The sequence below is a fragment of the Xenopus laevis genome, chromosome 5S (assembly GCF_017654675.1).
Source record: "Xenopus laevis strain J_2021 chromosome 5S, Xenopus_laevis_v10.1, whole genome shotgun sequence".
Lineage (NCBI taxonomy): Eukaryota > Metazoa > Chordata > Amphibia > Anura > Pipidae > Xenopus > Xenopus laevis.
Genome location: NC_054380.1, coordinates 49,355,297 through 49,369,307, shown reverse-complemented (window position 1 = coordinate 49,369,307; position 14,011 = coordinate 49,355,297). Strand labels below are relative to the sequence as shown.

The 14,011-nt window shown below is 38.5% G+C and overlaps 1 protein-coding gene across 1 annotated transcript in view; it reads left to right on the top strand.

Annotated features, from left to right (window-relative positions):
- LOC108717416 (vacuolar protein 8) overlaps positions 1-8,757 on the top strand; it is a 39,004-nt gene extending 30,247 nt beyond the window's left edge. Inside the window, exons 11-14 of the mRNA XM_041564523.1 lie at positions 138-252; positions 2,739-2,873; positions 4,641-4,766; positions 7,490-8,757. Of these exons, the coding sequence (XP_041420457.1) occupies positions 138-252; positions 2,739-2,873; positions 4,641-4,766; positions 7,490-7,626 (513 nt within the window). The 3' untranslated portion in view covers positions 7,627-8,757. The remainder of the gene's footprint in view (positions 1-137; positions 253-2,738; positions 2,874-4,640; positions 4,767-7,489) is intronic.
- Positions 8,758-14,011: the final 5,254 nt, after the last annotated feature.

Here is a 14,011-nt window from a genome sequence, read left to right as displayed (position 1 = left end):
ACCCTGGTTTTATCTATATACCAATATAACACAGACCAGTAATATGAAATGTTTGTTCATTATACACTAAGCATCTTTAGAATGTCATTGTAGTAAGTAAACTGCATGAAGTCACAATGAAAAATGTATATTTCTAGGTGATCATACAGAGCCAGTGCTTTGACGAATTGCTTCAAGCTCTACTTAATCCTAACAATGAAGAAGAACCCTTACAGTTTGTGGCATCATGTCTTGCAGAGCTGACTAAATATGGTAAATTTCTTTCTAGAACAGAATTGGCTCCTGATTATTTTAATGAATTTACTGAAACCCAAAGGAATCCATTAGATTTAACAAGTTCTATCTAGGAGCACTATTGATGAATTCATGTTTTAATGTGGTTATTACTGACTGTATGTTACAAGGTTTACAGAGTTTTTTAAAAATAGTCAAATTATAAATAAAAATGCATATGTTCATGCCATATTTAATGCATCTTGACTAATAACTCATCATTCATGCAGAATGTGACTTTTTAGAAGTGTTAAGTTTTAAAGAAGAAAGAAAGCTTCTGTTTATTACCAAGAGATTAGCCATAATAGTGCAAGCTGTAACACTATATTTATTCTGTAGAATGCTTTACCATACCTGAGTAAACAGCTCTAGAAGCGCTTTTTCTGTTTGTTTAGGATACAGCTGACATATTAGCTTGGTGTGACATCACTTCTTGCCTCTCCCTGCTCACTCATAGCTCTGAGCTCAGATTACAGTTGGGAGGGAAGAGGGAGAAGGGAGAGGGAAAGGGAAAGAGGAGCAAACTGAGCATGCTCACGCCCAGGGCAAAGAGGTTTAAGCTGAAGGAAGAAAGTCTGATACAGAAGCCCATGTATACACAATAGAAGGAAAGAAATGCAGTGTTTCTTTTGACAGAGGACTCAGAGCAGCATTACTTTGAGGGTTTATTGGTGTATTTATATAGGCCTTTCTGATAAAGCTTACTTAATTTTAACCTTTATTCTTTTAACCGTCATCTAGCTCTTTATAAAATGCATTCATTTATTTAGAAGGACTGATGCCCAGTGAAGAATCAAACTGAACTTCAAGGTAGCAGTCCTAATCACATTGTACTGTCTCCATTGTATAATACAAAGTCTATGCCATGCTTATTTAGCTTTTATGTTCATATTTCCATTAGCCTATGGTGACTTAACAAAATGCAATAAAATTAGCTGGTAAGGCTGAGAAAGTTGGAGTTAATTTTTCTAGATGAGAAGTTTGATATCACATGATTGTGCAGTAAATGTTGAGAGCTATACCTTGTTTTGAGGGATAGGGCAAATAGAAAAGGAGGACAATGTTTGTATGTTAAGCCTGATTTTAAACCCAATATTAAGGAAGAAATTGTGGAGAAGAATGAGAAGGCTGAAGTCTTTGAACTATTCACAGATTATAAAGTAATAGTTTAAAAGGGGGGTTTAAACTATTTAAAAGGGTGTGCTCAGCTTTTGTTACAAACAGAAAAGGCTAAACTGGGGCAAGTCTTATTCGGGTTGGGTTGTTAATTACCCAAATGAATACTGACAACACAGTTGCTTCTGCTTTCCTGCCATCCAAAAAATGGAGCAGATCTTATGGTTTTAAAGCAAGTGGCGTGCAGGAAAAAAAAATGTTTTTGTAATAAAAATGGTACCGATTTTTTAATGAATGTATATTGAAGAACAGTTTTTGTTAAATGTCTAACCTGAAACCAGACTTTAACATTGTTTACTTTATATATCCTTTAAGGAAGAAATGTAAAACCAGATGTAAAAAATCAAATATGAATGAAAAAAAAAGCATTTTGTAGCATGGCCAAATGTTTCTTTTAGGACCTATAAATACTATAACAAATAGCATCTTAAGTAAAGGCTAATCCCAAAATGTTTTTTAATTATATAAACAGTAAAAAAATGTGTGTGTTTAGAATGTGTCTCTAGTGAAGCCATATTCAATGTGCTTCAGAGAAAACTGCCTTCTACACTCTAGGGGGCAGATTCACTAAGGGTCGAATTTCGAAGTAAAAAATACTTCGAAATTCGACCCTCGAATTGAAATCCTTCGAGTTCGAATATCGAAGTCGAAGGATTTAGCGCTAATCCTGCGATCGAAGGATTTTTCGTTCGATCGAACGATTAAATCCTTCGAATCGAACGATTCGAAGGATTTTAATCCAACGATCGAACGAAAATCCTTCGATCAAAAAAAGGTTAGCAAGCCTATGGGGACCTTCCCCATAGGCTAACATTGACTTCGGTAGCTTTTAGCTGCCGAAGTAGGGGGTCGAAGTTTTTTTTAAAGGGCAAGTACTTCGACTATCGAATGGTCGAATAGTCGAACGATTTTTACTTCGAATCGTTCGATTTCGTTCGATTTCGATCGAATTCGAACGAATTTAACCAATTTGATGGTCGAAGTACCCAAAAAATACTTTGAAATTCGAAGTATTTTTCATTCGAATCCTTCACTCGAGCTTAGTGAATCTGCCCCTAATAGTCCAGATACTGCATCAACTTGTAATTCATTTGCATAAGCCTGTATTTTCTCATTTGCTAAAAGTGCATCCAGCAGTTCCATGAAGCTATCTAATGTATCTGACATTGCAACTATAAATATATATATATATATATATATATATATATATATATATATATATATACATTAATTTAACTTGAAAAAAATCTGGTGTTTTTATTTCTCCTACAAATTTCCTCTAATTTCAGACATCACAAGGGAGTATCTGATTCAAAGGAAGGACAAAGGACTGATTAGATGCCTGGTGAAACTGGCAGGACAAGTGGAGCACAAAGAACTCTCCTTCCATGCAGCCTTTGTTATAAAGCAACTTTCACATTCTGGTAATGCGCTACTGCAACATAATATATTTTTTAACACTGCAGCTATGATGGTAAACAGAGAATTTGGTACTTTGTGCAGTATTACAATTTTTGGCCATTACTTCAAGATATGGCAAGGGCATGGTTGTCACAATAAGTGCACTTTGAATACAAATTATTTCATGTGATATTTAGAAACCTGCCAAGAGCAGGTATTATGCAGCCTTTTCAAAAGAGTACCAGTTGAGGGTGTAGGTCATTTAATTCTTGCATGGGGGCCCAGCTAAGTCACCTTATATGACTGTGGCATCCTCTCTTCAACGCTCTCTTTTAGCCATAATGACATTGTAATTTAGGCTGAAAAAATAAATGTTCATTGAGTTCAACCATTTCATCCAAATGAAACCTGCCAAACTTCTAGTTTATCCAGCAGAAGGTGAAAACCCAATCTAAAGCCAGAAGGGGAAAAATTCATTCTGCTGCAAGAATTATCAGTAAACATCACAGAGTTTATTATAAAGTGAACATTTTACATTACATTTTGCATAATTCATAATATCACTCAAGACCAAAACTTCACTGCCTTACCAGTGTTTAATAAAGGAAGGAATTACCCTCTCCTCCTGCAAATCTATACCTCTTTTAATGAAGATTAAAATTGTGTTTGGCCTTGGTCCTTCTCTATTAAGGATTTTCCTAACATAGGCCCATTATGGGTATAAATAGCTTGCTTAGTTTACACAAGTGTATAACCTTCCATTTATCAGCATTTATTATACCTTAACCTCTCAGATTTTCAGTTGTTGCTGCAAGGATGCCACATCCTGGAAGAAATTAATTAGCCTTTATATTTTTGTGTTATCTGCAAGAATACTTAAAATGCCCTCCCTGAGTTATTAATAAATTATATAAAACCAATACAGAACCCTACTCCAAATAGACAGTATACTATTGAAAACTATCCTCTGTACACAATATTTTAGCTAACTTCCTATACATGTGAAAAAAACATTACCAAGATCAACAGACCTTAGTTTAGAAACAGTAGTTTATGTGGCACTGTATCGAAAGCTTTTACAAAATTAAAAATGACCACAGCTACTGCAACCCCTCTGTCCAAATTCCTACTGTCTTTATCATGCAAAAGCAATGAAATGATAAACCCATGCTGATTTTTACTCGCAATGCCATTCCCAAGAACATAATTTTAAATAACATAAACCACAGGTGTCAAACTCATGGGCCTGTAATTTCCAGACTGAGGTCGAAACCCCTTTTCAGAGATGGATTTTGATTCCTAGCCATAAGTTCCATACCTGATGGAAGAGTTTATGAAAAAAAATTTAAAAAAAGTTGCCTGGCTGAAATTTAACTAAGTTCTTGATGATTCCTTTAGGACCGGGGCCTGGTTCACACTTTGTGTAGACATTAAAGCACCATATCCTTCATCAGGCACCGACTTAATTTACCGAATTAAGCTGAGCCATCTGTGCCCAATTGAGTAGAAGGTCTGGAATCTATGACTCTGTAGTATACACTGAAGAAAGTAACTTATTAATGGTCTCCCTGGTAAAAGTTAGGCATGCACAATTAAACTATGAACTTGTAACTTTGTAAGGACTTCCTTCTTCATCTGACTCCAATGTGTACCAATGTCAGATTGGTTGAAAAATGCAAACAGTACTTTTTTTTGCTTTCACAGGTTAACATCAATTTAAATTGTGCACTTTTGTGTAAAAAATAATATATCCTACTACTCCGTGTTAATTACTGTCTTTTTGCATGCAGAAAAAATATCATCTGAGTTGAAACTTCTCATAAAAGATGTTCAGCACTACCTCATGTGTTTCCTTGGTCATCCAGAACTACGATTTCAGCAGCTCAGTATTTCCACACTTTGCACTTTGAGTGAAGGTACGGTCAAGATTGAATGATTTACTTTAGGAAATAGCACTATGCAATTAAATACTGTTTGGTTTCATATACACAGTCACACACATAGGTAACACAGAACATTGTAGGTCTGCGGGTGTTCAAACCAATCTGGCAGCTCATTTTCACAACAGAACAATAACAAACTCTGTCTATGCAATGAGCATCATCCAAGGTAAACAATATGGGACCCATAACCTAAAAACTGGTTATATAGAAAGCTTTAAATTATAGGAAGGCCTTCTCCCATAGACTCCATTTAAAATCAAATAAGTAAATTTTTAAAAATTGATTTCTTTTTTCACTGTAATAATATAACAATGCCTTGTGCCTATTAACAATTAAATAAAATGAATCCTTACTTAATCCTTTATTTAATGTTTAAATATATTTTTGGCAGACTTAAAGTACAATGATCCAAATTATTTTTTTTAAAAAATGACCACTAAATGGATTTATACTCTAGCTACTAGATTCCCTCTAGGTATAAATAATGAATGTGACGTTACCTGCTATTTTTGAGTTTTTCAATTTATTTTTGTACTTGTGTTTCTCTATAAGAAATGCGCTTTGTACGTATAAAGTTTTGTTTGTCTTTCTCTGTTTTTTGAGAGCACTAATATGGCACCTTGGGCTCAAACGAATGATGAAATAGTTATGTTTTTCACCACTGGCAGTTACCAACCTGTCGTGTAATTGGTGATTGCTAATTAAGTCTGAGTGTCCATTGGTGCTTTTTCATTTAAATATCCAGTGTAGTGGTTGCATGTTTAGCCTATGATTAAGTGTCTGTGGAGATACAAAATGCGTAAGGCAATGCCATAAAAACTGAACATATTACTTTCTTTTACACTTCTGTGTGGAGGATTAGACCTTTGAGTGCCTGCTCAACTGCAAAAGGGTATACATAGACCTATGATTTATATACTACATCACTACACCATATGTACTTTTAGCTACAAGATGTTATGCTTGAGTGACAGGGTAAAGGCCCTACTACTCTATTACCTTAGCTAGTTAATAATAATATAATAATATGTTATAATATATAGCCAAACAACCAATAGATAAAGACTGGTTGATTGCTAAACACAAATTGCCTTAATTTAGACTAATGACTATATATCATGTTCTAGGATGAGATAGGATCCGATTGTTGTTTATAAGAAACATATGTTGATATGCAGGCTAGAAACTATCTCCTAAAGGACTAAATGAAACGTAACCTATGTCCCGACTTTGGTAATTTGGAGAGATTGGAACACTGTGGGATAATGAACATTGACCTATTCTCCCTTGCACTTAGAGTATTAGATATGGACTATGATGAATACACTTGCATTACCTTGCTAGATGAGACGAATATGTACGGTCTACCAAGCCTTGTGTGACACCCAATAGTGATACCCATTTAATTGTTTTATTCTTTAACACATATTTGAGATGGACCCAATACTAAAATACACTTTCTGATGCCCAATTCTCTACAACTCCAAGTAGAGAATAAACCATTGGCAACCTACCGCATTTAGAAAGCAGTTGTTTAAATCCGAAATACATCCAAAATCCAAGTAGATCACAACTACTGTACTTCCACTGTCCATCTTACGACTTGCCTTCATAAAGCCATGCTGATTTGGTAGAAGATGAGCAGCAGAACTACACATGTTTCAGGAGACTATGTAAATTGAACTCTGTTCCTGGATACTCTCAGCAAGAGAATACTAATAGATACTCTGTGCAGGGTAGCAAGATGGCTGTGCATGCCAGGCCCCTCCTAGGAGTTTTTTCTCAAGGGGCACAGCCTTCATGTAGTTACGCCACTGAGCACAAGCTTACAAAGTGGACTTGGAGTTCACCTTTAATCATAACCTCAAATATATTTATTATTCCAGAATCCAGCAACAGCTGGTTAAGGGCATGGAAAGTCTCATTTATGAAGAATGCCTGACCAAGTTGGGGTTGTTTACACTGGAGAGGAGGCGCTTAGGAGAGACCATATTTTAAACTTTCTGATGCCAGTTATTGCCAGTTATTTACCAGTTGGCTTTTCCAGCAGATGCAAGAGCACCCCTTCAGATTAGAAAGGAGTTCCATTGTAAAATTCAAAAGTGTTTCTTTTTACAGTGAGAGTTGTAAGAAATGGAAGTTGGAAGTGGTTGTGGTGACTGATACATTATATGGACCTAAGAAGGGGTTGGACAGCGAGAAAATACAGAATTACTGAAATTAGCTCTAAGTATTAAGTCTAGGAATTGGTTTGATTTCCATCTTGTAGTCAACAAGGATTTTTCCCCCCTCTAGCAAATTGGAAAAACTTCAGATGAGGTTATTTGGCCTCCTCTGGGTCAACTTGAAGTTAGGCAGGTTTCATTTAGGCAAAAACTTAATAAACAAGTCTTTTTTCAGCTTAACTTACTACAGTATGTTACTATGATAAATATGTTACAGGTATAACAGGTCTTATTCAAATACTACCGGTAACTAGTGCAAATTCAAAAACACTGTGGGAATCCTGGTTTGGTATACAATCTACTACTGAAATGCAAAAATTTAGTGTCTACTTATTTAATACAATCACTGATTGCACATCTTGTTGTAGCCATAAAAAAAATGTAAGGCAGATCATTTTTTATGTATGCACCCTAACATGTTGCCTAATAGCCATTTTGTCTAACTGGACTGCATGTGGTTTTGTGTTTCAGACCCTGAGTTCTCCAAAGCGATCAGTCAAAGTCGGCTAAAGGAGCAGCTTGAGCAACTCCGGCAGCAGACAGAAGACACACAGGCACTACTAAGACTGGCAATCAGTCAAACAGAATCTGTAGACTCCACTGAATGATAAGGCAGAATTTCGCACACCAAGTTTACAATGTTTTGGCTTGTGGGCTGGACATAAATTTGCCCCACTAACTGTTGCTTGTAGTATTGTACTTGTACTTTTTGTGTTTAACATACCTCCCAAAATGTTTTTTATAAAAAGGGACAATTTAGGCCATGCACTTTGATCCAGCTAAAACTGTATTCATAATATGGAACTGCCTGGCAGAAACTCTACGGATAATAATATAGGAAGGCCAGTATTTTTTTCTACAAAAGGTGTCAACCCTGAGTACACATGGGCAAACTTTAGACAATTTATTATGTTGCATTGCAGATTAAGAATTTCTAGGTTTGTCAACTGCCTGAGGAAGATGCTGGGCCTGAAGTTATATTTATTAGAAGCCAAATATTCAGGAATTGGCTCTGTTTTACTAGCATATGGTGAGATTGCAGCATAGTTTCATTGCTCTGTCAGAAAACAGAGGCCTAAATATATCTAATCATTCATAGGAGTTTGTAATAATGACCAAAGCGGAAGAAGAGCTAAGACTTGTGCTTGCAAACAGAATTGAGGTTTCTTGGAATACAGAAAAAGCCAGTGTGTATTATTGGGATGCAAGAGTCCAGAGCAAGACAAAGAAATGTCTAAACAGTTGCCACAGGCCAGAAATTTGAAGCCAAACACAACACACTGACCGCACAGCACAATGGCGCTGGCATCTCTGTGCCAGTGCATCCCAGTGATGTCATTACCCACACCAGACCAGTGCAACTTTATGCTCTTTTAATTTGTTCCTGCTGGAAGTTGTAGTTCAGTTACAATTTTGTAAGTGGTCTGTTGTGAGCTCTTGATTTAACAAACAGAAAACATTTGTAGTGATCTGAAAAGTGTTGTTACCTTTGTTTTTTTGCTGATTAATATTGGGGGGACTACAGGGGGGATTCCAAAAAGCCCTAATTCCAATTTTAAAATGTTTTATTACTGTTGCCTTTATTTATTTTATTACCAGCTGTGGCCAATGTTGGATCACCTTGAAGCCTGTGTTTGTTAATTCTGTATGACTTCAGCTTTGTTTTATAATATAACTGTTGATCCTTGATACAGGATGTGTGATCTAGTTAGCTAAAAATAAATAAATGGTAAATTAAAGTCGCTTATTGCCTTTCTAAAAGTTCTTTTTACACTATTGTAATTTTTTTTATGAAGCAAAACTAATTTTGGCATGCCTCACCAGTGTTTTTACAGCTGCTTTGGAACCAAATATCCCATTATAGGTTAATAGCTGCATGGTGTTATTAAAATAACCCCAAGAGAAAAAATATTATAAAGTGAATAAAGTACCCCCTCTTGTAAAATGTAAGGATATTATAAGTTACCGAGGAGTTTCATGACCATATAAAAATACAAGGCCGAAGGCGGAGTGTTTTTATACAGGTCATGGAAGTCCGAGGTAACTTCTAATATCCTCATATTTTGCAACTGGGGGTACATTATTCATTATAATACACACTTTTCAGTGAGTCATGTGACAGAAATGACATCAGAACTCACCATTTATAACTGATGACATCAGAACTCACCGTTTATAAGGATATAATTTACAAGATATTCATGGCTTTTGTGTATTATATATATATATATATATATATATATATATATATATATATATATATATATATATATATATATATATATATATATATATATATATATATATATATATATATATATATATATATATATATATATATAGCTTTGTACATGCCTTCTAACTTATTCTGGTTAAATCTGCCTGTGTGTGGGACCCTGCCAACTGACAAAAAACTGGAAGATTTAGAAAAATTCACGTTGGTTTGTTGAAGTGGTCCTCGTCCCAATGGCCTGGTTTTATATTATTGTGATCCTCAAAGTGGGCATATCAGGGTAAAATCCACTTACGTAATGACTTGATCTTCAATGTATGTCTAGCTTCAGGACTCTTACACTGGGCATTTATTAAAGGAGAGAGAATACCATTTTATACTTGGGGGTCTCAAAAGTTAGGCACCCCCAAGTGACTACCTTTACTAACCGGACACCCTGGGCTGGTGCTCTTATCAGCAGAAAACCGCACCAGCCCGAGGTTATTCTAGCGAGTACCATGAAGTGATCCTCTTCCTGCTTTCGCAGTAGAGCGAAAAGCCAAAGTTTAAAAAAAAAAAAGCCGGCTGTTTCACTGTACTGTGCATGTGTCTGTCCTGGCAAATTTAAAAGCCGAAGAAGCAGGAAGTGGATCGCTCCATGTTGCATGCTAGAAGAACCCCAGGCCGGTGAGAGAGAAAGAGCAGCTTTGTACTCCAACAAGGAGGTGCCGCAGGGAGTAGCTTCCCAGGCTGTAAGATTGCCTACAGTGAAGGGACACAGTGGAAAGGATGTCAAGCTTTAGGTTCTCCTCCCTGACCAGGCTGGGTGGGATCTAGACTACGTGTGAGGTATTTCTGCCTGGAGGGAAGTTGTACTGCCTTCACTATATCCTCAAGGAATGCACCTGCATCTGCATCTGCCTCTGAAGCTCTGTGTGTGCCTACATGTATTCTGCAAATGCCTCTGAACTAATAAAGCACGTTTACTTTTTCAGCATCCCTTGTAACCAAAATATGTAAATGTTTTATTGTAGCCACACTCTCAACCTGCATATATTTACTTCTCATATTCTTAAAATTATGGTCTTAGCTTGGGATGCAGTTTCTATTTTTGCCTTCCTGGTTTCTCCTTTACAACCATTGTTTTGTTTAAAGGAGCAATGAGTAGTTAAGGTTCTAAAAGAAGCATCTGATCCTTCTGACTTTTAATTTAATGACGAACAACCCCTTTAAGAAGCACATTTCATTATGAGAGGGATACTCTGACATAATTTGCAATTGATTTTCATTTTTTATTATTTGTGGTAGCTCTCCAGCTCCAGCAGTACTCCACTCATTTTAATAAGAAACTGGAATAGAAAAGATGAGTAATAAAAAAAGTATCAATATGATTACACTTTACAAGTACATTAGAGGACATTATAGACAAATAGCAGGGGACCTTTTTACCTATAAAGTGGATCACCGTACCAGAGGCCACCCCTTCAGACTAGAAGAAAAGAATTTTCATTTGAAGCAACGTAGGTGGTTCTTCACAGTCAGGACAGTGAGGTTGTGGAATGCACTGCCGGGTGATGTTGTAAAGGCTGATTTCTTGGACAGACATAATATCAAAGGCTATTGTGATACAAAACTCTATAGTGTGTAAGAGAGTGAATTGTGTTGTGAGAGGGTGAAATGGTTAAAAATGTTGTTTGTGAATTATGTGATGTTAATGAGAATTTTGTATGTAACACTGTGTAAATGGTTATCTCAATTCACTAGGTGGCAGTAGAGTGTTATTTGGGTGAGTGGCCAGCAGGTGGAGCTCAAGGATAAGAAAAGTGTAATTTATTCCCCATTAGCAGATGAGAGGCACATGAACAGAATGAGGACCAGCACATACAGAGGAAGTGATACAGCAGTGGCTGGGAAGCTGGGCAGTTATAAAAGAAGGCGAGGAAGTGATACAGCAGTGGCTGGGAAGCTGGGCAGTTATAAAAGAAGGCCACACCCTAGAGTTAGAGTCTGAATGGGAGGATGCTGTCTGAAAGGAGCAGTCCTGAAGAAGAGCTACAACAGAAAGGAAAGTAAGATAGAACTTAGCATAGTAGTTCATAGTTAGCAGGCACTAGGTGTCTGAGATAGGTAAGTTAGTATGGGTAGTCTTTTGCCCCGACAAGCAGAGTAGTCGGATTAGGATCCGGGGAATAATTCCCAAGATAGGGTAATAGTGGTGAGGTTGTTAGGCAAGAGAGGGTGGAAGTAGAAGACTTCAAGTCCAAGTAGCTGGTACCCGCCGGAGTGGTCAAGGGGCACTGGTCGAGTGCCGGATGATCGAAGCGGGGGACTGGTGGAATGGTGAAGGGGTGTAGTGGTGCCCCGGATCACCGAGCCAGACCAAGGAGGACCAGCAGATTGTGAGTAAAGAGTAACCCTATTGTAAATGCTGGGTAGTAACGCACAGACTACCAGGTCGGAAAGCAATTGAAAGGTTAAAGTGGAAACGGCAACTGAAAAGTCTGTTGGAATTTGTATATGACTGCCAGTAACATATCAGAAAAATAAAGTTTTGTTTTTTAAAGAATTGGTGTTCCGACCTTTTTATGTTTGGGGTCTGTGTCAAGAAATTCCCCTTACATAATTTTGGCGCTGCTGTGAGCAGGGTTCGGACTGTGTTATTTGGAACTATACAGCTGTGAATTTGACAGTTGTTTGAAGGTGGCGCTGTTTCTGGTTTGAGGACAAAAGGAACAGGAATTACGTTGGCGGCCATATTGTGTGGGCCATTTTCGCTATTAATAGAGCTACGGGCGTGGACTTGGTGCCATTTTGAGTAAGCGCTTCACACTGACGGACTCTTTGGGAGTGGAAGGTGATCATAGCCATGATGGATAAAACCCCTGCCAGTGTTCCGCTGATTGATACCGGCCGTAGATTCCAGTGGGCTGGATACTTTGCGGAAAAGCTTATAGACCATGGCAAGCTTCTTCTAATCCCCATCTGTGGCGGCTGTGGCGCCGAGTTGCGTTGGGGTATCGTGGAACTTGAGGGGCATTGCAGGACCTGCAAACGTAAGCATTATATGGGTCCCTTTTATTTGGAAAAGCTACCACCTACCGTTGAGATAGTGGATCGGCTAATTAAACAGCTAGAGTTACAGCCAGCTCCCGTGGTGGTCGCAGAGCCGCAGTTGCTGCTGTTTACTGGACAGGAGCCTCCTGAACTTTCTGTAGGTACTGCTGCACAGGGTGCCGTGTATGGGAAATCACTTGTACCAGCTAAAGAACTGGTGAAAGAGCCCCAAACTGATTCCCCAACGGCAGCGGCCGCGTCTATCTCCACCGTGACGCAGCTGGATTTATCTACTACTCTGCACGCCGGTCCGGTAGGCCCTAGTGATGTTGAGGCTGACTGGGGTGATAATGCTGACTCGTGTGGAGAGACAACCGAGTCCACATGGCGTGAGGAGTGGGACGTGTCTGATGTCCAGAATGACACCGAAGCCCATGAGGAAGATCGTGAGATGGGGTCTGAATCCGGGGCTATTCTCCCCTTGGCACTGGCTGAGGAAGACTTCATGCTACCTGAGGAAGCCAGGGAGTTCTGGGTCCTTCCAGGAGAGGCCTTACCACGGAAATTCCGCGCCATTTCGAAAGTGCAAAGAAAAATTAATATGGAAGTGCACAAGCGATGGGGGTTCTTTATGCCATATGCCCCGAGGTGGGTTTACCAACGTGTGGAGGCCCAGTTGCAGGAGTGGATCAATCAGGATATCCTGCAATATCTACAGCTGGATGACAAAAGTTTACAGCAGCCTGATAGTGCCGCTAGGCAACAAGACCAGGACCAAGTCAAGGGTTGCCTGGCTAAGTGGTGGCTGGGACACACTGTCTTACAAAATCATGTGAGGAGTGTCTGCAAACAGGCTCCCGAACATCTCCTCAGTAAGGATGTCATGGGATTCGATGGCCTGAAAGTGGAGAAGCCCCACCCAGCCTATTATGTTTCACACGAGGTAACCAAGCGCTGGTTCCAGCGCATGGTATAAGGCCTGAAAGTATGGCGCAACACTCATTCATGTTTCCAGTAATTTTCTTCAATTGATCTTGTTTTGACGACAGTTGCTGGACTCTGACTTTAAAAAATTCTGGCGAAGAATGTTTTTTTTTTGGAACTGTTTTTCCAGTGACTTTGTTCAGTTGAACTATATTCTTACGGTTAACATGGAACTACAAGTTGGGACTCAATTTTCTCCGGAGAGGGAAATGTATCATCCAAGTTTTAATATTGTTTGAAGTCTTAATAGTAATTTTAGTTTTCATAAGAAATGCCTTATGCAGATAATAAGGCACCAGTTGAATATAACATTTTCAGCATTTCATTACACTTGTCTTGACTATTTCTTTGAATGCATGTTTGTACGAGTGTTGTGGTGCACGAGGACGTGGCACATTTAAGAAGGCGCGTGTGTAAGAGAGTGAATTGTGTTGTGAGAGGGTGAAATGGTTAAAAATGTTGTTTGTGAATTATGTGATGTTAATGAGAATTTTGTATGTAACACTGTGTAAATGGATATCTCAATTCACTAGGTGGCAGTAGAGTGTTATTTGGGTGAGTGGCCAGCAGGTGGAGCTCAAGGATAAGAAAAGTGTAATTTATTCCCCATTAGCAGATGAGAGGCACATGAACAGAATGAGGACCAGCACATGCAGAGGAAGTGATACAGCAGTGGCTGGGAAGCTGGGCAGTTATAAAAGAAGGCGAGGAAGTGATACAGCAGTGGCTGGGAAGCTGGGCAG